General features: G+C 39.1%; 1 protein-coding gene and 1 long non-coding RNA gene across 2 annotated transcripts; both read left to right on the top strand.

Annotated features, from left to right (window-relative positions):
• The first annotated feature begins 5 nt into the window (after positions 1-5).
• On the top strand, positions 6-1,872 carry mid1ip1b (MID1 interacting protein 1b). The gene is made up of 2 exons (XM_048182736.1): positions 6-166; positions 536-1,872. The coding sequence occupies exon 2, from the start codon at positions 821-823 to the stop codon at positions 1,259-1,261; it is 441 nt and encodes a 146-aa protein (XP_048038693.1). The 5' UTR covers positions 6-166; positions 536-820; the 3' UTR covers positions 1,262-1,872.
• A 1,811-nt stretch (positions 1,873-3,683) lies between these two features.
• LOC125263661 lies at positions 3,684-13,021 on the top strand. The gene is made up of 2 exons (XR_007183869.1): positions 3,684-4,626; positions 11,615-13,021. It is a non-coding gene; the product is annotated as an uncharacterized LOC125263661 (long non-coding RNA).
• Positions 13,022-27,353: the final 14,332 nt, after the last annotated feature.

Raw genomic sequence — 27,353 nt, 5'->3', positions numbered from 1 at the left:
GATGCATCGCCTCATGAATATTCATGAGCGCCATAGAGCTACACGCGGCCTCACCCTCGGTCTGTTGCTAGACGATTCTGTTATCTTTCAGCGACTTTATCGGCGGTTTCCTTGGACTTTGCCGGACCTTTTCGAATTTAAAGGAAGAGGACGAATATCAGCAAAGGTGGGTATTCAGAAGCCTATATTATTTGTTAGCCTCGATAGATTGACGGTTAGTTTGCCGGCCGGCTTTTCCTTGAGGAAATCAAGGAGTGGTAGGAAGCGAATAATTCACGTTCAGATTACAGTTTGTAGATCAGGTTTTAGTTTTACTAAATACAAAACAGTTTCATCCTTAATCATTGTAAATGTTATGGAAAGATTAGTAATCATATTTGTTATATTTATTGCTTTTTCTACCTTTTATATATATATATATATATATATATATATATATATATATATATATATATATTTGCACACTGATATTATTTCTGATTATATAATATTGTGTGCATCCTCCCTAATCTTTAACGCATCTGTGTTATTTCAGGTCACATTATCCGGTTACAACCTGGTTACACGTTTGATTGACGTGTGGAAGCCACACCCTTGCTTTAAATCCACCTGCGCTTTCAGAAACTCATTCTACTTAAGCGCACAAGGGATCTGAGCACTCCCTGGACCTGAATAATAGCAGATAAACCCTCTATTATATCTACCTGAACCATCCAGCCAAGAGTAACTACATCTACTGCTGCTTTTTATTATCTATACTGAGCCTTAAAGCCTCGTTCTGCATTTGATCAAAGCCCTGCGGGTCAATAGGACAGCAAAGATGATGCAAATCTGCGATTCCTACAACCAAAAGAACTCCCTCTTCAATGCCATGAACCGGTTTATTGGTGCCGTGAACAACATGGACCAGACGGTCATGGTGCCAAGTTTGCTGAGGGACGTCCCGCTGGACCAGGAGGAGGAGAAAGAGGTGAACACCTTCCAGGATGGAGACATGTACGGCTCTTATGTGCTCCTCAAATCAATTAGGAACGATATCGAATGGGGCGTGCTTCAAGCCGACGAGAGGCGCAAGGACAAGCACGGCGTGACGCCGTCCCTGGAGATGTCTCGCATCGAACCGAACGATGAGGACTTGGAGAAGCTGTTTCATTTTCATCTAACCGGACTGCACACGGTACTGTCGAAGCTCACCCGAAAAGCGAACACTCTAACAAACCGGTACAAGAAAGAAATTGGTATCGGCGGCTGTGGGAATTGAAGCCAACTAGAGTTTACGCCATCCATCACCGGTGGTGGACTGCAAAAAAAAAGTTCACAAGAGGGTGCAGCAGGGGTTGAAGCCAGTTGGGCCCCTGGTGGCTTAGTGCATTTATAATTCCCCGGATCGAAAAAAAGACTTGTACTCGACGCCGGTTTACAAGCACCCTTAATTCCCCTGCTAACATCCCTTGATAATGTTTGCACAACCTGGATACTGGCTTGGAAACAGGCTTTTGAAATTTAAATGCAACCTATTTAAATACGCAAACAAGCAAACATTTAAAAATATATATATGCAAAAGACATTTCATGGCCCGGTAAGGTAGTTTTGGCGGTTGTATTAATGTAGATTATAACAGTTTGAGGCTGGGGGTGAGAATTAAAATCACTAGTTATGTATAAAACGCACATTTCTACGCTAAAGACTGGCTGGTACTTTATGACGTCACAATCGATGATGGAATCGCATGATGGTTCTTATGGATGTTGACTGATTCCAGGAGATTACGTCACCGTTACTGATGGTAGTTGTCTATAAGGAACGTTGTCATGTGTTTTTTTTTTTCTATAACAAAGATGGTTCAAAAAATAAAAATTTTGTAAATGCAACTCTTTACTCTGCAAGTGTTTGATTTCTGAGTGAACTAACTCATGATTAACAATGACGCCTTTCCTTCTGGGGTGTCCTTGTAAAATCTCACTTTACAGTATGCCTAGAGAACTTGTCTTATCGTGCTCAGTAAACATTGGGCTGTGTTGGTGCGCACAGCTGCTGCTGAGGTCCACAGAGGGATCAGGCACGTTATATTAAGACCTGGCAACGTCTGGAAGAGCCGGGCACCTGCAGTGCATTTTTCCAATTCGCACTGCTGAGTCACTGCTTGAGCTGCACTTAATGACGGATGTCTCCAATCTAAACTGCCCACACTAGTTTAATACCCCTAAAAGCACAACCACAAGAAAAAAGTCTTAGAAGCTAAAGGAATCTTAGCTGATGCCTGTGTTGCTGGCTCACAGTTTCTACAGGCATTCTGTCTAATTTAAAAGTATTCATAAAGACAGATTATTCATCTTTTATTTGTCAGAAAAGAATCTAACTTGATTTGTGTTAAAATGTTGAGTCAGCCGAACTGAATGCATAGTATTTCATGCTAAAATCCTGTATTCTAATACAATGTAAGGTTTGATTGAAGTTTAAATGGTAAACGTACTGTAATCAGTTGGGGTGTAACGATATCATCATGTCACAATTCGATACATATCACGATACGATATTATTGCGATACTCCAAGACATGGTAAACGGTTAACAAAAAATGTACTGTTGGTTAAAATGTTAAATTTAGTATTACATTGGGGGTGGAAATTAATAGACTTGGACTTGGTGCTGGTAACCCAATGCACAGGACAACGGTAATACCAGAATAAAAAATATTCATGATTCTGAAGCTGAAAACACAGAATTATTTTAGACAAATATGTTTGCAATCTGTCACTAACTAGATATATTTAAAATAATGTAAGCCACTTTTTACTGACATTTGACATTTGGCATTATCAGGACCAACAAATATTCCCCCACTGCACTATTATACTTCATATTCAACATTATATAGTAGTTTAATGCATCTAGTAATCAGGTTTTCCTTAAACTGTTAATGATCTTTACACTCATAAAATGTAATGTAAAATGTAAACAGACAAGCACAAGACAAATTTACATTTAAAGGGTTAGTTCACCCAAAAATGAAATTCTGTCATTAATTACTCACCCTCATGTTGTTCCACACCCTCAAGACCTTAATTTTCAGAACTCAAATTAAGATATTTTTGATGAAATCCGATGGCTCAGTGAGGCCTCTATTGCCAGCAATGTCACTGAACCTCTCAAGATCGAGAAAGCTACTCAAGAAATATTTAAATGAGTTCATGTGAGTACAGTGGTTCAACCTTAATATTATAAAGCGACGAGAAAACTTTTTGTGCGCCAAAAAAACTAAATAACGACTTTTCAACAATATCTAGCGATGACTGATTTCTAAACGTTGCTTCTGAGCTTTACGAATCTTTGTTTCGAATCAGTGGTTCGGAACGCCAAAGTCACGTGATTTCAGTAAACGAGGCTTCGTTTATGCGATCCGAACCACTGATTCAAAAAAAATATTCGTAAAGCTTCGAAGCAGTGTTTTGAAATCGGCCATCAATACTGTTGAAAAGTCGCTATTTAGTTTGTTTGTTTTTTGGCGCACAAAAAGTATTCTCGTCGCTTTATAATATTAAGGTAGAACCACTGTACTCACATGTTTTAAATATGTTTTTAGTACCTTTATGGACCTTGAGAGGTTCAGTGACATTGCTGACATTAGAGGCCTCACTGAGCCATCGGATTTCATCAAAAATATCCAATTTGTGTTCTGAAGATGAACGAAGGTCTTACGGGTGTAGAACAACATGAGGGTGAGTAATAAATGACATTATTTTCATTTTTGGGTGAATTAACCCTTTAAGTTTTAGTCTGGTTTTGACATCAAAACATAAATGGACTGTAATCAGACGAATCTTTTCCTGAAAATAAGAACAATGATTTTACAAGACTTTACACGTTGTCGGTAATGAAGCATCTACTGTAAATGTAAGATTGTGCATGTAAACGCACTCAGTTAAGCAGTTGTCATCTCTAAGAAAGGTCACTTGCCTAGTTGGTATGTCCTTAATAAATCAATATATATTTCTGACATACTACCTCACTGCTATCTGAAGTTGTTAAATATAGTAATTACTGAGTCCAAAACAAATTTATTGTTGACCCATTTGGCCGAAGCATTTGAGGTAGAAGTTTGCATTGCACAATTCATTATAAACCCAATGTTTTGCTTAGCATCTCGAATTTCGTATTTTTTTGCACTTCACCTTTGTTATCTAAGAGCCAAATTTGCTCTTTGAACATCATGTATCTTTAGGTCTGGTCAGACTAGTAGACAAACTGACCTTTAGTACTGATGGACCCATAATAGTGTCACTAAGATAAAACACGAGACAGTATAAAGCTGATTTGAGGTGGGTATCAGATGCTTGTTTGTTCATACTTTCCATTGTGTTTCCTGCCATATTCATAGTCTAAACCCTGCTGGTTGACATTTTTCTCTCGTTTTTCTTTTTGCACCCTAATTAGGGATTCTGGTGGAGAACTATATAGGAAAGAAGGCCATCAGTTGGATGTGCTGATCTGGCGTTTCTCATACTCCGACTGTTTGTCTGCCATCTAGCTGATGTAAGACCAGCCCGTGGCGTGACATACTGAAACTTCCAGGCAGTATGATGGAGTTTTGGAGGACCGTAAAACCAACGGTGTAGCAGATATGAGGTATGATGCAACGTGTCCTCTGGGTGCACAAAAGGGTTCTGGTATCAGGTGCAACCCCAAAAACGTACACCATTGCTTTTCGTTGCAGAGAAGTGAGACCAAAATGCTTGTGGTGCAAAAACTCCAAGGACGAAAAAAGAGGGGAAATTAGAATTCGTCAAACTGTTAATTTTACGTTATCTTAAAAAGTGACTCACTAGGTGAGCAACAAACTAGCAGGGATAATGGAGAGGACGGATGCTGCCTTCTTGTTAAGAGGATTGTGTCTTGTCTCGGAGTGCAAGAAAATAGCTGTCTTATTACAGCCTCTCACTATATTTGACATCTCTCTCTGAGCTATTTCAGTGGCAGCTTGTCAGTTCCTCAGTGGTCTCGCTTCTGGTCATCTGTTACTGTCTGGGACTTCCCAGAATGCAACCCTTCAGAAATGTCGGGAAGGACATTCTATTTCTCTAGTGACAATAACAAGACAAGCTGTGCACAAGTGTCGCCACCATTGTGGCCGAAACAAACCACATGGCGGTGGTCAAAAAGCAGTGTCGAGAGCTGCTACTCTGGAGACAAGATGACAAGATTCCTGCGAAACAAAACAAGATGGTGTGTAATTCAGTTAGGAAATTGATTTAAAGGAAGCTGAATTTAATAACACGGACTCAATGGAATGAGCCAAACATTTAAACACCCTCAAGAGGCTTTTGTTGAAAAGTTTGAACACTCTTCCGTACGTTTAAATGATTTTTGTGTTGAAAATCCATTTCAAAACATCTGAGCTATTGATTTACGCTACCACCTGTGATTTGAAGTATTTAGGTTACAGTAGATTACCATAAATTAGGCATGACGAACGGAATGGGGATTCAACTGTAATTAAAACGTATAAATGGCTCAGTTATACTGTAAATCTTCTTGCCACGGTAATTATTTTTACAACCGCAGATTTAAGGCTATCAGTGCGTCACGGAGCTACTTTCGCGTATGTAAGCGTTAACACACACAAGGGACTGTAAGACATGTTAGGTGTAAATTTATATCATAAGTGGTCTGTACGCTTTATTGGTGCCAGATTCAGTTCACAAACTCTTAGTTTAGCTAAGCTTACCTTTGCAGTCCCAGAATGCACCACCACAGAAGATCATTTACAAGGAAAAAACAATGTGTTTACAGTAATGCATTTACAATGGAAGTCTAAGGGGCTATAGAGATTCTGGAGAGTTTAAATATGATGCATTCATTTAAAAATTAAGTTCTTTATTTTTCAAGAAGATTCAACGTGATTTTGATGTTTCATTTGTGGGCGACACAAAAGGAACAACAATGATAGAGGATCGGAGTTGCACTTTTAGCAGCAAAAACAGTTCCACAAAATGTTGAAGAGGATCTTATATGTGAAAACTAAGTACCTCCCGCAGTAGGAAAGGAGATATTATAAATTCTTCAGATTAGCTTATTTGTTTCTGGACTTTTCATAGTACTAGTACATGTGCCTGAAGCCGAATACTATGTTCGGAAAGGAAATGACACATTCTACGGAGCCCCTAAAGTGACATGGTGATGGAAAAAAATATGACATGGGAGAAAAAATATATATTCCCAATGCTTTTGCGTTCTCTCGCAATTATTTGGGTAATTGTATGTAATTTGTAGGTATCAGGGAGCCTCTATCAAAATGCGGAGTATTGAAATTGCTTTTGAATGCGCGCTCGCATTTTACTTTCGCTTTCCAATTCACATTACACATAATTTTGTGTATAGAGAGTGGGGGACCACACATTACAAGATATTTGTCAATGACTCAGGATCTGTTGCGCACCAAATCCTCTGACATCATCCTGTCAGTCATCTCTCCTTACTATCTTCACATTAGACGTGAAATCTGATGTACTGTAATGTAACCCAATTGGGATGGGCGATACCACTTATTTTGTTTTCGATACGATACGATACTTTCAATGGCCAGTATCATCAATATCGATATGATACCATTACCTCTAAACTGAACTTTTAAATTATTACATTTATTAAATTATTAAATTACTAAGAGTAAAATGGGTAATGATACCCTCTTAACATTGTATTTGAAAGGCATTTTAACATTCAATGCACCTTAATTGCAATTTATTAGATAATATTTTTGTTTACACATGGTTAAAATATGTTTACTGTAGCGATAACCATAGAAATCTACAAATACTGTAGCTGAACTGAGTCACTGTATATGGCAGTGACAGGCTGTTGTCAAAATTGCATGATAGAAACTCGCAATTGCATGTTATAAAGTCATAACTGAGATATAGCGAAAACAAGCTTCAATACACTTCAGTATCGATATACCGCAGCAAGCCACACCATGTCCCTTTAGGGACTCCATAGAATGCGTTACTCATTTTCTATGCCTTTCCGATAGGCTTCAGGCACATCCCTAATAGATTGTTTTCCAAAGATCTAGAAAGTTTAAAAAAAAAGTTCTTTATGCCAGTTCAATCCATTTTGCTAACTGAAACCTTTATTTTTGAACGTCGCCTCAGATAACATCTCGCATCTCCAGGGAAAAGCAGAATATGATCTGGTCAGGCCTGCAAACTCTGAGAGATCAGGTTCCCCGTCATTGTGGATTTGGTTATTGAAATAAGCGGCTGCCAGATGCCTTCCGGTGCTGATCTGAGCTCAGGTTTTGCTAGATCTGCACGCAGTAGTTAAATACAGGAAAGCTGACCTCGGATCAGCGCTCAAGGGCATCCTGTGCACAGCACGCCGTCATTTAGTCGTCAAAGGATTCGGCGGCGTTTCATCTTGAATGGCCCGCCATGATTACTTCCTTTCCATTAAAATGGCCCCTCTCTGCCTTCCTGCCATTTTTTCCCAAGCATCCTCTCCACCTTTTTGAAATTCGCCCCAAAATTATTAATGATTCCGATATTTTTCCATGCGAGCGTTGCTGATTTGCATGACTCACAGCGGAGAGGGAGAGAAAAAGCAGAGAGTGGGAAAGTGGGTAATGAGGGAAGGAAAGAGGAAAAAAGAGGAATGCAAAGACGAGACGGCAGGGAGGTGGGCGGCCGCGGAGACCAGGGACTCGTAATTGCCTTCTGCAGCGAGACTGCGAGATGAGGAGAGAGAGCGAGCGAGCGAGACAACGCTTTGAAATTTCATCTCAGGGCTCAGGGCCATCAAAGTCTGTAGGGTGTTGAGGCCGCCGCGTTCGACAATTCCCTCTACTTGTTTCTCTCTCTCTCTCGCCGTACTGTCGGTGACGAGGTGAGGCAGTTATTCTCCGGTGTCTTCGTCGTCTGTCAGTGAAGCCGTTGATAAGAGCAGAGAGCCATACGCTAAGTGAGTTAGACGGCCAGGCAGGCGGCAGCCGATAAACGAGGGTTGAAGGTCAGGAGAAGCCATGTCACGCTCTTAAACTCTGCGGACACACTGAGCCGTCAGGACGCTGTGACAAAACGCTGAGGCAGTGCAGACTGAATGTTAAACGCTATGCTTTAACTAGATTTCATAGGAAAAACGCATAGGTTTGGTGGGCAAGGAATAGTTCACTCAAAAATGAACACCCTACAAACCTTTTCTTCCATAGAACACAATGAAAGTGCAAAGTGTCCAGGGGCTGTCAAAGTATTTCTCATTTACTGTATATAAGTTCAAGTATCCGAGAAAAAACTTTTACTTCAAGGTTCCCTGCACAATATCTTACTTTTTCTTCTGCTCAATGTCAGAAAAAACATGGCTTTCCTCATTCGAATTCAAAGTGAAGAACTTAAGACCCACTGCGAGATGCGATAACGATGTCGAAGTCATTAACGAATGATTCTTGAGAGGCAGTTCTCAGTGAACCTGTTGGTTCACCAATGGCACTAAATGATTCAAAAGGCACGATGTTTCATTCATGAATTGAAGTGATCTGATTGCAGCAGTTCGTTCCCGCTAAGAATTTGGTTGATGAGGCAAAAAGTAAGGTGCTATAATGAATATTGTTGAGTATACTGGTATTGTTTATCATAAATGGAATTCATATTTAGGTTATAGCCTACAAGGAGTGTCTATTTACACTAAGTGCAAATAATATCCCTTGTTGGCAAACACTGTTTACACTAGCTTCGTCCACCAATGTCTGGTTGGGCCACTCAAGTTTTAAAACAGACACATGGAATTCAATGTCTTCAGTGGCGCAGCAGTAGCGAGTTCGAATCTGCCTCTTGCCGAGCTCGCATTTAAAAATGAAAATAATGTTCTAAACATGGAAATAAACTGCGAACGAGTGTTTCGACAGTGGTCGAAATAGGTACTGCAGTCCAAATTCAAAATATTGTTTGCCCCACCCTCCTTCAAAGAAGCGGGTGGCCAGCTTGAGGACTTGCAACAAGAGGGAGTGCAATTGACAATGAAAGCTGAGGAGACTTGCACATTTGTAAGCTGATGAGTTGATTTATCTGTGTTTTAATATGCTGTCATTCATAGAGATTTTTAGATGAATGCAGAGGCTTTTTGGGTCAGGTAGAATCTGCGATTCTCTGACCCAGTTTGTTTGCTGGTTTCCGTGGCTGCAATATGTCGAAATAGTATTGGATAAACTGGCAGCACACGGTTTCGCACAGACAAAAACAATGACAGACATTCCGACATAGAACGCACATTTCAAAGTAGAATATCTGGCTGTAGCATTGTTTTCTGAGAAACAAGTAGGTGAACTTGGCATGTTTTCTAAATATCTGCAAACATATTGGGGTATTTTTATGCTTTATTAAAAGTGTTTATTGGGTAGGGTTAGGCGAAGGTGTAGGGAGGGTTTTTATTCTCCCAAAAAGGCAGCATCCATTTAATAATTTTAATAAATATCATTTACACTCTATGGTATTATTGCATCCTGTTAATGTACAAAAAAACTGAGGTGCACGAGATCTGCCAATATAAAGTATAGATAGCATCTAATTACTATTTACTCTTATTGCAAAGTACTTACTTTTACATGTACTGTAAATAGCATCTATCGCTAAGAAAATATGCTATTTTCACTTCAAAGTATCTTCCTTTGTGTTCAGCAGAACAAAGAAATTTATACAGGTTTGGAACAACTTGAGGGTGAGGAAATGATGACAGAATTCTCATTTTTAGGTGAACTATCCCTTTAAGAGCTCATTGTATATTCTTGCTTAAGACACAAAAACCACATTTACCATTGTATTTTGTGGTTGTTTTCACAAGAATTGTCAGTAACTTGAAAAGATATATGATAATATTTTGATAATGTACGACTATTTTTTAATAAAATTTATTTTGCTTGTTTGCAGATGCGTATTTAATATCCGCATCCACAAATCTTCCTTATTAACTATTAAAATGAATAATAGTCTAATACATAGGCTAATATTTTCAGCTAAAGGCCTATTTTAATCAGGTAAAATTTTAAAAGGAGTACTTTTAACTGGAGTATTATTTCATTTAACTTGTACTGTGTTCACCACTGGTGTATAATAAGTGTCCATATAACTATATTCAAAGTTTTCTGAAACCACTGTAACCAATCGATTTTTTTCTGAAGAAGAGCATTGATCCATGTTTAGACGGGACATATGTTTTGAGTAACAGGATTGTCACAAAGATAGCCGTGCTTAGCAGTCAAATATCCTATGGTACAGTATGTCATCTTGGGACAAGAACGATGTAGGGCGATTACTATCTTTGAATTTAATTTCCCGCTCTCTCTCTTGCTTTCTCTCTCTCTCTCTCTCTCAAACGCGTATCTGTCATCCACCAATCAGCGGTCGTTCGTGTGGTCCTGGATCGTGGGGTTTTGCCCTTCATTTTCTGCGTAATTAAATTTTGATTACCCCTTTAGCTCGGCGAGCGGGGAATACTCCACAGCACATTCTGATTGCCGCCACACGCAGACTCATTACCGCCACACTTTCGTGTGCGCACAAAGAGTGTGTGTGCGATCATCGGATCCCCGTGCTTTAGTTCCCCTGAGTTTTTTTATACCTTGTTTATGAGGTTGGGTTTCTCTCATCAGCAGCATTAGCGGCTCGGAGCAGAGATGAATGGGATCGTCCTTGCTGCGGACACACACAAACACACACCCCGCCGCGATCTAATGCTGCAGCTGACCTTTCTAGACGTCCTTGTTGCGAGGGCGCGCACGCTGAGAGCCCGCAGACTGCTATAACGGATATATTATTGTGTGTATTGTTATTGTGTGTATATTCTTTTGAGTTAGCATGTATGTGCTTGTTTTATCAGCCTCACTCAGCAGCACATATAAAGTAGAATTGTATTATCGTGGTTTTCAAACATTTACCGCGGTAATACTACGGTATTTTTTTTATAAAGTAAATACTATGGAAATAGCATGGTATTCTGTGAAAAGGCATATCAAAAAATACCACGGTTTTCATATTATATAAATGCTATACTATGGTACCATGGGAAGTGATTTTCCTTTAGATGCCCTTACAAGAAGCACTGTGGTGATACCATGCAGTAACGGTATCAGATGGTAATACTATGGTACTTTGAAATATACCATGATTTCCATATTCATAAATTGTGGTATTTACATGATAATCCAGACAACGCCATGGTAGTATATTACCAAACACTGCCAAATCTTAAAAAGAGCCCCCTTTATGGGCATCCTTAAATTTTAAACCAAATAGCCTAATTGAAAGTATTAGTTTCTAAAAATGCTGAAATGTGTGTATGAGTGCTGTGTTAATCTATGGTAATTATAATTATCTTAATGTAAAAACAATAGAAGTCAATGGGCAGTCCCCATGTAGACAGCTAGATAAATGTGCGTGTGTTTGTGTTAGATTGGGTTTCAATGCCTCTGGCTGTGCTGAACCGCTGTGAAAATGAAGAACTGCTGTGATAAAATAACCGCTGCCCTTGCGGCTTTCTCTCCCTCTTTAACGCCTACGAAAGCATTCTGCTCTCGCCCGCTGCACAGGCTCTCAAACTGCTTTCTTTCTCCTTTCCGTCTCCTTTATAGCAGACGGGCCGATGCAAATGATTGGGCGAGCTGGCTCCCCCCGTCCCCTGTGTCTGGTTATTGATTGGTTAATGCAGGATGTCAGCGAGTCCGTTCGAGAGCGACGCCCTCTCTCCCCCCGACCATTTATCAGCACGCCATCAGCTCTCCACGGAAGAGCAGCGCATCAGGATGAATGCTAATCAATTCAGTGGAGAGAGAGAGAAAGACGAGATGCGGGGTGTGAGATTAGATGAGAGGAGGAGAGAGGATATGAGACGAGAGGCGAGCTAAGGTTCTTAACCCTTCACCTTGTCCTAACACAACCTATGTTTCCCACAGATGTCTGTGTATAGCTTAAATATGGCTCAGATGTTGATGTTTTTGATGTCTGACAGTGCTGTGCAGGGACATTTATTCCTCAGTGCCACTGTGAAAACAAATGCTAAAAAGGATGCAAAATTATTTCTCTTTCTGTTGTTTTGTATAGCCATTTTGTCCAAAACTCCAATTAAAGGTTTGTTTACCACTCTGCGGTTGGTCGCTAATAAGAAATTAGCAAACTGGATGATTTACAGCATTGCACAAGAAGTTGCTTTTATGCTAAAGCTATTAGCAATTAAATAAATACTGGTAGAGGCTAAAGGCTAATTTCTTCCTGCTCTGATTTGATCTCCAAACGGTCTTATTAATTCACCTTGTGGTGCATCGGTAACAGTCAAATAAACAGATGTGTGTGTGTGTGTGTGTGTGTGTGTGTGTGTGTGTGTGTGTGAGAGTGTGGTTGAGTTGGCTGTAGGAGGTTGTTAGCGTGCTAATCTGAGGGTATAGTGCATATAACGTCATGTCCGCTAATCTGGCCTGCATGTGCGTGTATCTAGGTCAGATTCTTCCTACATTATCCCTGGAATGACACCAATCAGAGAGCCTGAGAGAGACCGACTGAGGGTGAGACAAGTGGCTAGACAGAAACAGGCAGAAAGGGAGAGAGACAGAAGAGAGAAAGAAAAGCTGAAAGAGAGACTGACAGACAGAGGAAGAGAGAAAGAATAAGACAGACAGGCATAAACTGACAGATAAGACAAGCTGAGAGACAGACAGGAAGAGAAATGGAAATAAAGACAAAGAGGCAGGCAGAAAGAGAAACAGAAAGAGACAGACAGAAAGACAGGCCAAGAACCAGAATGTGAGAGAAAGACAGGCAGAGAGGGTGAAAGATATAAAGAAAGAAAAGCTGAGAGAGACAGACAGTGAAATAAAGGGAAAAGAGATGGATATACAGTGGTGATCAGAATTATTGACACCCTTGGTAAATATGATCAAAGATGACTATAAAAATAAATCTGCATTGTTTATCCTTTTGATCTTTAATTAATAAAATGAGCAAAAATCTAACCTTTCATTGAAGGAAAAGAATTGAAAGTGGGGGGGGGGGGAATCACATTATTAAATAAATGTTTTTCTTCAAAACACGTTGTCCACAATTATTGGCACCCCTAAAATATTTATGAGTAAAATATCTCTGAAGTATATTCCCATTTATATTTACATTTTTTTAGCTCACCAGGGTGATCATGAACATGAAATTGTCCAGCCATGACTTCCTGTTCCACAGGGGTATAAACATGAGGAAACACAAAGGCCAAATTCCCGTAATCATTCATCACAATGAGTAAAACCAAAGAATATAGTTCTGATGTGCAGCAAAAGATTGTTGAGCTTCACAAAGTAGAAAGTGGCTGTAAGAAAATAGTTAAAGCATTGAAAATCCCCATTTCCACCATCAGGGCAATAATTAAGAAGTTCCAATCAACTAAAGATGTTAAAAATCTGCCTGGAAGAGGACGTGTGTCTAAATCATCCTAATGCACGGTGAGAAAGAAAGTTTGAGTGGCCAAAGACTCTCCAAGGATCACAGTTGGAGAATTGCAAAGATTAGTTGAGTCTTGAGTCTCAGAAAGCCTTAAAAAATTTATCAAACAGCACCTACATCCCCACAAGTTGTTCTGGAGAGTTTCAAGAAAAATCCTCTGCTCTTATCCAGAAACAATCTCCAGCATATTAAGTTGTCAGTCAAGACTGGAGCTTCAAACGGGACCAGCTTCTATGGTCAGATGAAACCTTTTTGGCAGCAAACCCACCAGATGGGTTTGGTGCACACATGGATAAAAAGTACCCCATGTCCACGGTTAAATATACTGCTGGATCTTTAATGTTGTGGGCCTATTTTTCTGCTGGAGGTCCTGGACATCTTGTTCAGATACATGGCATCATGGATTCTATCAAATACCAACAGATAAAAATTCAAAACCTAACCGCTTCTGCTAGAAATCCAACAATGGGCCATGGTTGGATTTTCCATTAGGACAATGATCCAAAACAAACATCAAATCCAACACAAAAATGTGTCACTGAGCCCAAAATGAAGCTTCTGCCATGGCCATCCCAGTCCCCTGACCTGAACCCTAAAGAAAATGAGTGGAGTGAACTGAAGAGAAGAAGCACCAACATGGAGCAGGGAATCTGAAGGATCTGGAGATATTCTACATGAAGGAATGTTCTCTGATCACTTGTCAGGTGTTCTCCAAACTCATCAGGCATTATAGAAGAACAGTGAGAGCTGTTTTCTTGGCAAAAGGAGGTTGCAAAAATTATTGAATAAAAGGGTGCCAATAATTGTGGCCAACGTGTTTTGTAGATAAACATTTATTTCATAATGTGACTCCCCCCCACTTTCAATTCTTTTTCTTCAATGAAAGGTTAGACTTTTGCTAATTTTAAGAATTAAAGATCAAAAGGATAAACAATGCAGATTTATTTTTACAGTCATCTTTGATCATATTTACCAAGGGTGCCAATAATTCTGATCACCACTGTAAACTGACAGATGTACAAACTGAGAGACAGAAAAGGAAAGAGACCGATAGAGGCAGACAGACAGACAGGGAGAGAGACAGGCATAGACTGACAGAAGGACAGTCTGAATACCCGTTTACACCTGGTGTTTTAATCCATCTGTTTTGTCCACTTTCGACCACTTCTGTCCTGATTTCTTCAAGGGGAGGGACTATTGGTGGGGAAATGTATACATTTTTTCAGATCTTTCAGTCTATTGGACGAAATAAGCTTGCACAATTTACATATGAATGCGGAGACAATGGAAAAACACAGAGAGAGCAGCAGCTTTCGTTTCTGCTCTGACAGCCACGACCCTGGCTGAATGCAGTGAGTTTGTGTTCGAAATCAGGAATGGTGAGAGAACATTGTGCTTGGTACATTTTTCATCTTCAAACCAAACTTGGGTCTTCAGCCAACAAAGTTTAAATCCTGTCTGGCCAGCACGCTTCCCATAATGTATACGCATTAGGTCTGTTGAACACGTCTACATTATGAAAGCAATTCGGTCGAATGCATTTTCGATTACCTCTTGAAGTGGACAAGCTCAAAACATTTTACACCCTGTTTACACCTGCATTTAGCGTCATCCACTTGTGATCCGATCGACCAAAACGCGTCTTAATACCAGCTGGAAACAGGGCCTGAGAGAGAGATATTTTGAGAAACAGGAAGAAAGACAGACAGAGAGACATGCTTAGAAAGAGAGAAAAAAGAGATAGTGACTGATAGAGGCAGGCAGGCAGGCATAGAAAGATAAAGAAAAATAAATACAAAGAGCCTAGCAGAGACTGAAAGTGACAAAAAGAGAGAAACAGACAGAGAGACAGACAGGCGTTTAAAAGTTGCAACAGAGTTCTATAAACACAAAGACAGCGAGTGCGACAGGCATGCTTTTTTCTCTGCGTCTCCTGGCAGTCGATAATAGATCATGTTACGTTGAGCTCTCCGGTCGCCGTGGTTACAGCGCAATAGTTAATAGCCCATTTGAGTGCACACTCATGCTGTTTTCAGAGCTGTGTGTGTGTATGTGGGACGGTGAGCATATTTTTCTAGGTAATGTTGCGTGTTTGCGTAGTTAACTTGTGTGTGTATCGTCTGTGTGGAAGACATGCACGTTTTGTGAACTTATTTTCCTTTGTAATTCTGTTTAGCATATAGTGCACAGGTGTGTGTGTGTGTTTGTGTGTGCTGCCATTTTTGTTTTGTTTTCTCTCTCATTTGTTTTCATAAGCAGCACAAACAGACACGCACGGCCTTCACCATGACAGCGCGCGCAAATATTCGCTCGCTCGGCTCAACAATAGTGAGGAAACAAACAAAGCAACGGGGCAAAATGCACACACTAGATGATGACAAACGACATTGGGCTCCAGAGGAACAAAAGTCAAAACGTCAGTAAATCATCACTGACTGATAGCATTTTACACTACTTTTTAAAAATAGTGAGTGCCATCCAGTTATTGCTAGGGAAGTAAATAAATAAAATGAAGTATTTAAACTATATTATTTTTAAAATGTATTAATCGCATCTAACATAAAAGTTTGTAAATATGTGTGTGGGTATGTATGCATGTACATGTGTATGTAACATATACACACACATATATTATATATATTCTAGATTTTATTAGATTTGACAGCCCAATATTATATATACAGCATCTCACAAAAGTGAGTACACCCCTCACATTTCAGCAAACATTTTAGTATATCTTCTCAAGGGACAATACTATAGAAATTAAACTTGGATATATTAGAGTAGTCAATGTGCAGCTTGCATAGCAGTATAGATTTATTGTCCTCTGAAAATAACTCAACATACAGCCATTATTGTCAAAATAGCTGGCAACAAAAGTGAGTACACCCTAAGTGATAACAGTTGTATGTCGTTTAACCATGCAAAGCCACATGTCCTATTCATCATGTTTATGTTTTTGTCTGCTTGACAGGACCATATAAATGTGTGGATCTTGTATTAGAGCAGTTAAAATTTGGTGCTTTGAGTACAATCCTCTCATACTGATCACTGGATGTTCAACATGGCACCTCATGGCAAAGAACTCTCTGAGGATTTGAGAATTATGATTGTTGCTCTCCACAAAGATGGCCTAGGCTATAAGAAGATCGGTAACGCCCTGAAACTGTTACAGTACAGTCGCTAGGGTCATAGGGGTTTTCCAAGACGGGTTCCACTCGGAAGTTGAATCAAAGAAGTTGAGACCTTGTGCTGCACGTCAGGCTTCAAAAAACAGATGCATGAGTGCTGCCAGCATTGCTTTAGTGGTTGCAGAAGTGGAAGGTCAGCTTGTCAGTGCTCAGACCATACGCTGCACACTGCAACAAGTCAGTCTGCATGGCTGTCGTCCCAGAAGGAAGCCTCTTCTGAAGCTGGCTCACAAACAGTTTGCTGAAGACAACCTGTCCAAGAGCATGAATTACTGGAACCATGTCCTGTGGTCTGGTGAGACTAAGATAAACTTGTTTGGCTCAGATGGGCGGCCAGGGCTCATTGATGCATGTGGGGAGCGAAAGCTGGCCTGTGTGGTTCGATCCAACAGACGAGCGCCTGCAGCTCAAATTGCTCAAGAAGTTAATGCTGGTTCTGATAGAAAGGTGTCAGAATACACAGTGCATCACAGTTTGTTGCGTATGGAGCTGCATAGGCGCAGACCAGTCAGGGTGCCCATGCTGACCCGTCCACCGCCGAAAGCACCAACAATGGGCAGTGAGCATCAGTACTGGACCACGGAGCAATGGAAGAAGGTGGCCTGGTCTGATGAATCACGTTTTCTTTTACATCATGTGGATGGCCGGGTGTGTGTGCGTCACTTACCTAGGGAACACATGGCACCAGGATGCACTATGGGAAGAAGGAAAGCTGGTAAAAGTGTGGATGTTACTTTGACACGTACCACCTATCTAAGCATTGTTGCAGACCATGTACACCCTTTCATGGAAACGGTATTCCCTGGTGTCTGTGGCCTCTTTCAGCAGGATAATGCTCCTGCCACAAAGCAAAAATGGTTCAGGAATGGTTTGAGGAGCACAACAACGAGTTTGAGGTGTTGACTTGGCCTCCAAATTCCCCAGATCTCAATCCAATCGAGCATCTGTGGGATGTGCTGAACAAACAAGTCTGATCCATGGAGGCCCCACCTCACAACTTACAGGACTTAAAGGATCTGCTGCTAACATCTTGGTGCCAGATATCACAGCACACCTTCAGGGGTCTAGTGGAGTCCATGCCTCGACGGCTCAGCGCTGTTTTGGCAGCAAAAGGGGGAACAACACAATATTAGGAAGGTGGTCATAATGTTATGCCTGATCGGTGTATATATACAGTATATATTCTCATCTCAATTAACGCTCTTTCTCTTTGTGCTCTTGGTTTCTGTGGAGATAATTGGCGGGCGTGTCGCCATGGTGCCAAACACACCCACATCTTTGTGTCAAGTTCGGGCACTGTTATTACTGTCAACTTTCCCTGACAGCACATTAATATGACGCGTATTGACCTGTATGGTGCTGACATGGCTTATCAGATTACACAACACATTTGACAGGACATTTTCTTCCTATGTAATCAAAACTTTATGTACATCTCCAATGTGTTAAAACAATAAAAACTGTGATTTTACTGCATCTAAGAGGTGTATTTATACACAACAGTGCAGCATTTTGTGTAATAATGCACCAGATAAGTGGGGTTTTTTTGCCAGTTTATTTTGTACCGTTAAAGGTCTTTGTACAGACAAAACACTCACTATATCTACACCTAGATATAGCTGGTAAAGGCAGCACACAAAAACAAGCTGTTAACTGGCAGTGCAAAACACACACACACACACAAGGCTCAAATACAGCTGATGCCATCGCATGCTGTTGTTGCAAATGCATGCTCAGTCTACCCTAGCAAACTCCTTGTTTACATCACATGACGGCGCATGTGTGTGTTTTTAAGACATTGCAAGAGTCCCAGAATGTTTATGAATGCCTGTTTGTGCAGCTGAGACTTCTAGAAAACAACAGAAATGCTAACAAGCAGTACTGAAGTTTGAGCAATTTGTAGTACACTATAAAACTAATTAATTAATTATTTAATTATAATAATAATAGCGATAATGTACTGATTATACAATGTTACAAAAATATAATATTATTATTAAATAATAATAAATAACATGATCTAATAATATATTATTTATAATAAAATATTATTTCAATTATTTAAAATAATTTAAAATCTATTTTGTTATATCATTTTGTGATTTTGTTAAATCATTTATACTAATTAATTATAATATTAATCAATATATTAAATAATAATAATAATTAATTAAATCATAATTATTATAGTGACCGGCTAACTTTACGTTATGTCTAATATATACAGGGAGTGCAGAATTATTAGGCAAGTTGATTTTCTGATCATATTTTTTTCCCAAGCACATTTTACCAATTCCAATCCACATCAATCTTAATAACTACTATTAATATTGTTTTTAATCATTTATAAGTGATATATAATTGTTCATGAAGGCTGGAAATGAAAAATGCCTTATATTCAGGTGTGCAGAATTATTAGGCAAGTTTTCTTTTACAGGCAAAATGAGCCAAAAAAGAGATTTAACTCAGACTGAAAAGTCAAAAATTATTAAATACTCATGAGAAGGACGCAATACTAATGCAATACTAGAAATTGCAAAGTTAAAGCATGACCAAGGGACAGCAAAATGCTCATTGGGTCAGCGGGGTCATACAAAAACAGCTGGAAAAGAAAAGACACGTTAACATCAAAATAATTAAGAATTAAGGTGAAGAATTAAGTGTGAAACCATCAGGAACCCTTTAGTCTCCAGCGCCACCATTTTCCAGAACTGCAACCTACCTGGAGTCTCCAGAAGTGCAAGGTCTCAGGATCTCAGAGACTTAGGTTAGCTAAAGAATCCTAAAAAATGACCCGCACTTGATAAGAATCACAAGCTGAAGTGTTATAAAATACATGAAGACTGGGTTTTTATAGGCCTTATAAACAGACAGCTTGAGAGTGACTCCTGAAGGACCAGCACCACATCCTCTTGTACCACTGTTTGAAGAATTTATCTTCCAGAATCTGGCAGTAAGTTTTGGAAGATCATTTTTAGTCCATCTCTGCAAGACAGACATTTCAGGATAAGAGATGGACTAAAAGTGAACTCAAACACCTTACTGCCAGATTCTGGATAAATTCTTCAAACAGTGGTACAAGAGGATGTGGTGCTGGTCCATCAGGAGTCATTCTCAAGCTGTCTGTCTATAAGCCCTATTAAAACCCAGTCTTCATGTATTTTATAACACTTCAGCTTGTGATTCTTATCAAGTGCAGGTCATTTTTTAGGATTCTTTAGCTAACCTAAGTCTCTGAGATCCTGAGACCTTGCACTTCTGGAGACTCCAGGTAGGTTGCAGCTCTGGAAAATGGTGGCGCTGGAGACTAAAGGGTTCCTGATGGTTTCACACTTAATTCTTCACCTTAATTCTTAATTATTTTGCAGTTAACATGTGTCTTTTCTTTTCCACCTGTTGTTGTCTGACCCCGCTGACCCAATGAGCATTTTGCTGTCCCTTGGTCATGCTTTAACTTTGCAATTTCTAGTATTGCATTAGTATTGCGTCCTTCTCATGAGTATTTAATAATTTTTGACTTTTCAGTCTGAGTTAAATCTCTTTTTTGGCTCATTTTGCCTGTAAAAGAAAACTTGCCTAATAATTCTGCACACCTGAATATAAGGCATTTTTCATTTCCAGCCTTCATGAACAATTATATATCACTTATAAATGATTAAAAACAATATTAATAGTAGTTATTAAGATTGATGTGGATTGGAATTGGTAAAATGTGCTTGGGAAAAAAATATGATCAGAAAATCAACTTGCCTAATAATTCTGCACTCCCTGTATATATATTAAAAATAGGCCTGTCGATTTCTGGTCTATCTGTCCGTCTGTCTGTCTATCTGTACAGTATAAATGTTTTTAGTACATTTTTTAATAGGCCTGTTGATTTCTGTTAATTGCAAAACTTCCTCATTATTGAATAATTTTTGAATGACTTTTTGCATTTTTAGCTGAATTACAGGAGGAACACCTTGCTGCACTGAATGCCAAGAACACAGTATTTACTGAAAGTATAAATCAGGTTTTACTGCCACCAGGTCAACGGCATAATTACTGGAAACTGGGGGAGATTACTTTACCTCTGCTTATTATCTCCACAAAAACAGGAGCAATCGCTCTCTCTCCCTGTCTTGTTTTATGACTGTGCATCAGTGAATGTGTGACTTGAATAGTGTGCAAAGGTTAATTTCACACACACACACACACACACACACACACACACATTTATCGGACACGTGTGGCCATTGCCGGTTCCTTATCGAGCATGTAAAGGTCAGTGTGACTGAGCCGTTCGCTGTTCAACAGTTCGTGGGGTGTTTCGGATCAAAGGCCGTGATACGACTTCAGAAACACATGTGAAATCAACCAGCAGAGCTAAAAAGCAACAATTAAGGTCCGTTCAAACCAAATGATAACTATAAAGCCCCTGATATACTTCAAGCGAAATCGAAGAATGAACTGGTGTGACGTCATTTCGAACAAAACCAGGCTAAAACGAAGTTCGCCTGGAGTTCAAAACAGCTTGCCAAAGCGAACTTTTCATAAAAAAGTTCACTCCAGCTAGTAAACACCTTCGAAATACCATTAGTTCATGACGATTATATAATAGATGGGTGTGGCTCTGAGACTCCGCCTTCTTTAATGTGGAAATCTTGATTCATTTCTTCTGTTCAGTCCATCAAGGTCAGACATCCGCAAGTAAAAACATGAACACACTGGAGAGCTGCTTTATAGTAGAAAATGAATTTGTTATTCTAATTCTAATGAAAGACACACGGGCACAGTTTTTAATGTTTAGTAATGCAAAGCTGCTTGCTTTAAAGCAATACATTGTGTGGTATAGCCTATAAATAAACATGACTTGACTGGAGAGCCCAATTGCAAAGCTCGTGCAAACATATCCACATCACTATAATCAGATGCTTTCACCACTGCTGTTTTCTCACCACTCTCATTTTTGTTGTCTTATTTTGTTGTTTAAAGCAAAGTGTGCAGCACATTTTTACAGATTCATCTCAGCAGTGTGGGTGGTGTCGAGATGTTCGCCAACAGTTTTTTACTGGTCACCCTGACAGCAACATAATGTCGGCCCAGATCCGGCCCACATCTGGTCCGTGTGTAATCCACATGTATCAGATGTGGGCCACATTATGTTGCTGTCTGGGCAGGTATTCCATATTTCTTTTTAACCCTTAACAAAGAACGAAAAAGAATATATAAGGGTATAGTATAAATAAATAGGCCTATATTAGCATCCACAACAATGCTAGTTCATTCAGTTTATTATAAGTGCATGCTTTTGTTACATCATCTACCACTTTAAATGCCTGATTCTGATTGGCTGTCAATGTTTTTATCGTTCATCTGCTGGAAAAATCTATCCATCCATCCATCCCCTTAGTATTTTAAGGGCGTTGTCTATATTCTTCTCTCTCTTACATAAGCGGCTGCGGTGGGTAAAACTCATATTTTATAACTCAATTAGAGCGAGGGAGCCCTGAGCCCCGGTGCTTTTCTCCCTCTGGGTTTGCGGTCTGGCTCAATCTCTCCGCACTTCCTTTCTTCCCTTGATCCATCACTCATCCCTCCGTCTCCAATCGTCCCTGACTGGACGCGCCGATGTCACACTCTGTTGAGAAGCTCAGCGGCTTTTCCGCAGCCATGCTGACGGAAAGATTTGTGCGAGCGTGAGACAGAGACGGGGGATTTTTTCTGACTCACTCCGAGTCTATCCTCGGTGTATAAATAGATCCGACAGCGGTCCTGTTACATGCCATAGGGAGACACGGCGTTGTGTTTACTGGAACGATCTGAAAAAAGAGGCTTGACTTCGTACAAACTGTATTCTAGCTACTGTTTGTATTTAAATGACAATTTGAGAAAAACTTGTCTCTTTTGTTTGGTATGAAAGATGTTTTTAGATGTTAGGTGTGGACCGAGGTACCGCACCCGAAAACAAAAGTCTGAATGTACAATTTGCCTTTTATTATCTTGCATATCAAGTCAAGTGAGTTCTTTTTTGGCATCCATATATATTATTTTACGTAGGCTATTATTATTGTACTAATAAAACAAATTATGGCCACATGTATCTTTGACTTTTAGACTCCCACTTCCCTAATAGAGGCGCCTCACTGTAAATAGTGCTACAGTATACGACTGGACCTTATACGGGGCCTGCATGTGTGTCTGCACACAAACACTGGGTCAAAGACCCGCGTCAGGTTTAGGCTTGATCGAAACAGCTATAAACCGTACTGCTGTTACTAGAACTTCCCAGCAGCCTTAGAGAGCATGAACAGTGCATGCAGACTGTGTGCATGTGTGTAGATGTTCTCTCTCTCTCTCTGTGTGTGTGTGTGTGTGTGTCTCCTCGCAGGGCTAGGCTATTGTTAGCTACTGACTACAGGGACAGCCTCTGATATATCAGTTAGCATGCAGTGTTGAAGTGTTATGATGTGTGTAGATTTACGCAGCTACACTTTGGGGATAAAATAGTTCCCAGAAGTGAGCTAAATCTGACTTCCCAGTGAAGATATCCCGGAATGTTTTATTATTATTATTATTATTATTATTGAAAAAGTGATAAATAAAAACTACTAACAATATTCATATAAAAACAATATAAGTTTGTGTGTGTTTACGTCATCATTAATCATTGCTATTGCTTTTAGTTTAATCAAGCAGAACCATATGGGTGTGTGTGTGTGTGTTTATTTGTTATAGGCTATACAACTTTTCTCATGTGGGTTGTGTGTGTATGACAGAGGAGTTTAGTTCAAGAAACAATACTGCAAATTACAACAATGATTTGTCATTTAGACATGTGCCAATAACCAGTGAAAATTCTTCAGGAAGTTTTCCATATAAACTATCAAGTGTTGTTGATGTTTATTAATGACTTTTAGGGGACTGTTGGGGAACACACGGTGTCTTTGAATTTGACTTGTAGGATGTAGTTTGTTTTTGTAAAAGTTGTTCTTTAAATTGTGTTATTTGTTCTTTAAGTGATGTATATTGTTCATGAAATGGTGTTTTTTCTTGGTGTTTTTTTAAACCTCTTAGTTTAGTTTTTTTAAACAGATAGTTCACCCATAAATGAAAAAACTGTCATCATTTACTCTCCCTCAAGTTGTTTGAAGACTGTTTGGTTACCCATATTCTTTGAAATATCTTCTTTTGTGTAAGAAATTCATACAGGTTTGGAACAACTTGAGGGAGAGTAAATGACGACATATTTTCATTTTTGGGTGAACTATCACTTTAAATGTAGTTCTTTGGATGTTTGTTTTTTTAACACCAGGAAGTCCCACTGATCTCTTTTACAGTTTTGTAGTTTTTCTTTAAATAATGTAGTTTGTTCTTTTCTTTTTTTTCAAATTTGTTATTCTTTAAATGTTGTTGTCTTTCAAGATTGTTGTTGTTTACTAGTTCTGTACAGTGAGAACATGTACATGTTATATTTGTACTTGAGATGTTTGTGTATGAGACTTTATAAGTTCTTAGAAGGTTGTTGTTTGTTCGTAAGAAAAGCTGTTGCCTGTTCTCTCAGTGTTGTTGTTTATTAGCTCAGTACAGCTAGAAGATCAACATGTGCGATATTTGATATGTGTTTGAGCTGTTTGTGTGTTAGAGTGACAGTGATCAGCTTTATTTAGGAGCATGAAGTGTTTAGGACAAGAACCAAAATCAGTAGCTATAACGTCGCAGACGTTGAGTAAACAGGTGATTTGAAAAACAAGAGTCTGCCAAGACTATAGCTGGCCACCAGGAATTCTCCCGATTGCCATTCCGGGTCTGCGTGTTCCCTTATTTTAGCACTAGAGCGTTCCCTCTCAGTTTATGACTCTAAATATAGAAGTGTGATGACAGAGCGTGAGTGCACGCGTACAGCGAGTGATCATCTGGAGAGGACATTCACATCTGTTATCAGATGTACAGAAACACCGCGAAGATTACATGCCGAGCACATGACGTTTAGCATCCGTGTTAGAGGTGCGCTAAAACAGGCTATTTCAAAGAATCATTTGCTCAGCTATTTATGAATATACATATATAAAGAGAGAGAGAGAGAGATAGGCCTATATTTTAAAAGAAAAAGAAAAAAGGATAAATAACTTAAAAATTATGTGTGCGTGAAAATGTTTAGTATTTGGTTTTTCATTTTTGTTTATTTTTAGATTTAAAGGGTTAGTTCACCCAAAAATGAAAATAATGTCATTTATTACTCACCCTCATGTCGTTCCACACCCGTAAGATCTTCGTTAATCTTCGGAACACAAATTAAGATATTTTAGTTGAAATCCGATGGCTCCGTGAGGCCTCCATAGGGAGCAATGACATTTCTTCTCTCAAGATCCATTAATGTACTAAAAACATATTTAAATCGGTTCATGTGAGTACAGTGGTTCAATATTAATATATTGAACCACTGTACTGTATAATATATTAATAATAGAATATTTTTGGTGCGCCAAAAAACAAAATAATGACTTATATAGTGATGGCCGGGGGCTGCTTCGGGAAGCTTCGGAGCGTTATGAATCAGCATTATGAATCAGTGGTTCGGAGCTATTTAAGTCGTTATTTAGTTTTTTTGGCGCACCAAAAATATTCTCGTCACTTTATAATATCAATACTGAACCACTGTACTCACATGAACTGATTTAAATATGTTTTTAGTACCTTTATGGATCTTGAGAGAGGAAATGTCATTACTGGCTATGCAGGCCTCACTGAGTCATCGGATTTCATGAACGAAGGTCTTACGTGTGTGGAACGGCATGAGGATGAGTAATAAATTACATTATTTTTATTTTTGGGTGAACTAACCCTTTAACACTATGGGCTCCTCATCCTATGTAGCCTACGTTTTCATTAGCCTAATGTTTTACATTTTTCTTTCTGCCAAAGTTATTGTGCGTATGTGTGTAGGGGCGGACTTAGTGATTTGGGGGCCCAAAGCGATTCCAGGTGGGGCCCCAACAGTCAACTCAAAACACTCTTTTTCTACATGTATATTTTTTTTCTATTGATTTTCCCCCCTACATTTTTAAATAAACAACTTGTTAAAAATATCTGTAACCTGGAACTTTTATTTTACCAATGTAAAATTAAATACAGTTGAATTCACACACACAAAAAAAACAACTAAATTCAGTGACAAACTATTTACAGTTAACCATATTTGTGATTACTTTAGTATTAATGCATCAAAAATTGATCAAAAAAACATTTTTCACATGTAGGCCAGTAGCGGCTCCTGGCCGTAAATTTAGGTTGGGCAGAATTCTAATGTCCTTGCGTTAGGGTGGAGCTCTAATGTTGATTGACAGACTTTAGTAGCTACACACAACAAACGCATAGAATGCCATCTTAGAATTGCCTAAATGTAGTATTTATTGCATCAGAATCTTGTTTTAGAATATTACAAGTTATGTAAAATTCCAGTGAAGAAAACAGTTGTCTATTCTCAGAAAAACATAAAACAGACATGCCATCTAGTTACTGACCTGATTCAGACATGGACTTATATAGTCTTGGTCTGGAGCGAGGTTTACGTGAGGTAACGTCACGTGGAAATAAGCGGGGCAGCCAGAAATCTGCCCAAATGGCTCTGAAAGGGCGCTGCAGTTCCATTGTTCACCACAGATTTACATAAGAAGTTTATGTGGCGCTGTAGGGCTTTGGAGGGCTCTGAGACCGACTGCCCCGCTTAGTATCATGAATACATGCCTGCCGAATCCACGCGCTACATTTTAATTATCCTGCTCACTTTATGACTTAAAATAGTCTAGAAAATATATATTAGATGATTTATATAGGCTTCTTGATATTTGTTGGGGGCCCCCTAATTCCCCTAAGCAGCCGCTTACCTCGCTTATTGGTTAAAGGATTAGTTCACTTTCAAATAAAATTTTTCCTGATAATTTACTCACCTCCATGTCATCCAAGATGTTCATGTCTTTCTTTCTTCAGTCCAAAAGAAATTAAGGTTTTTGATGAAAATATTCCAGGATTTTTCTCCTTATAGTGGACTTCAATGGCCTCCAAATGGCCTCCTACTTACGGAAAAAAATGGAACTGGCGCTGCGTTCGTTCTGTAAATTGAATAGGGAAGGTGTAGGACATACAGCGTAAGCTTTTTGAAGAATATGGAAAGCGGAAGCACGTGCAAAGCTAACATTTGTGTTTATAAAGCATATATAGTTGTATTTTTTCGAAAATGATCGTTTCGCTAGATAAGACCCTTATTCCTCGTCTGGTATTGTTTAAAGCCCTTTGAAGCTGCACTGAAACTGTCATTTTGACCTTCAAGTCCACTATAAGGAGAATAATACTGGAATGTTTTCATCAAAAACCTTAATTTCTTTTCGACTGACGAAAGAAAGACATGAACATCTTGGATGACATGGGGGTGAGTAAATTATCAGGGAAATTTTATTTGAAAGTGGACTAATCCTTTAAGTCCGCCCCTGTGTGTGTATGTGTGTATATATATATATATATATATATATATATATATATATATATATATATATACAATAAGTACAATAAAATATGTGTGAGTCATAGGCTACAATACTATTCTCGTCACAAAATCTGACTGGATTAGCTTCATGTAAATTTGTTTTTGTAGCCTATTTGTAAAATGTGACGATATTAGTTATGATAATCATAAACTACCTATCACCTGGTGGAGCTG

Source organism: Megalobrama amblycephala, linkage group LG2 (assembly GCF_018812025.1).
Source record: "Megalobrama amblycephala isolate DHTTF-2021 linkage group LG2, ASM1881202v1, whole genome shotgun sequence".
NCBI classification, from domain to species: Eukaryota; Metazoa; Chordata; class Actinopteri; order Cypriniformes; family Xenocyprididae; genus Megalobrama; species Megalobrama amblycephala.
This window is presented reverse-complemented; position numbering and strand designations above follow the sequence as displayed.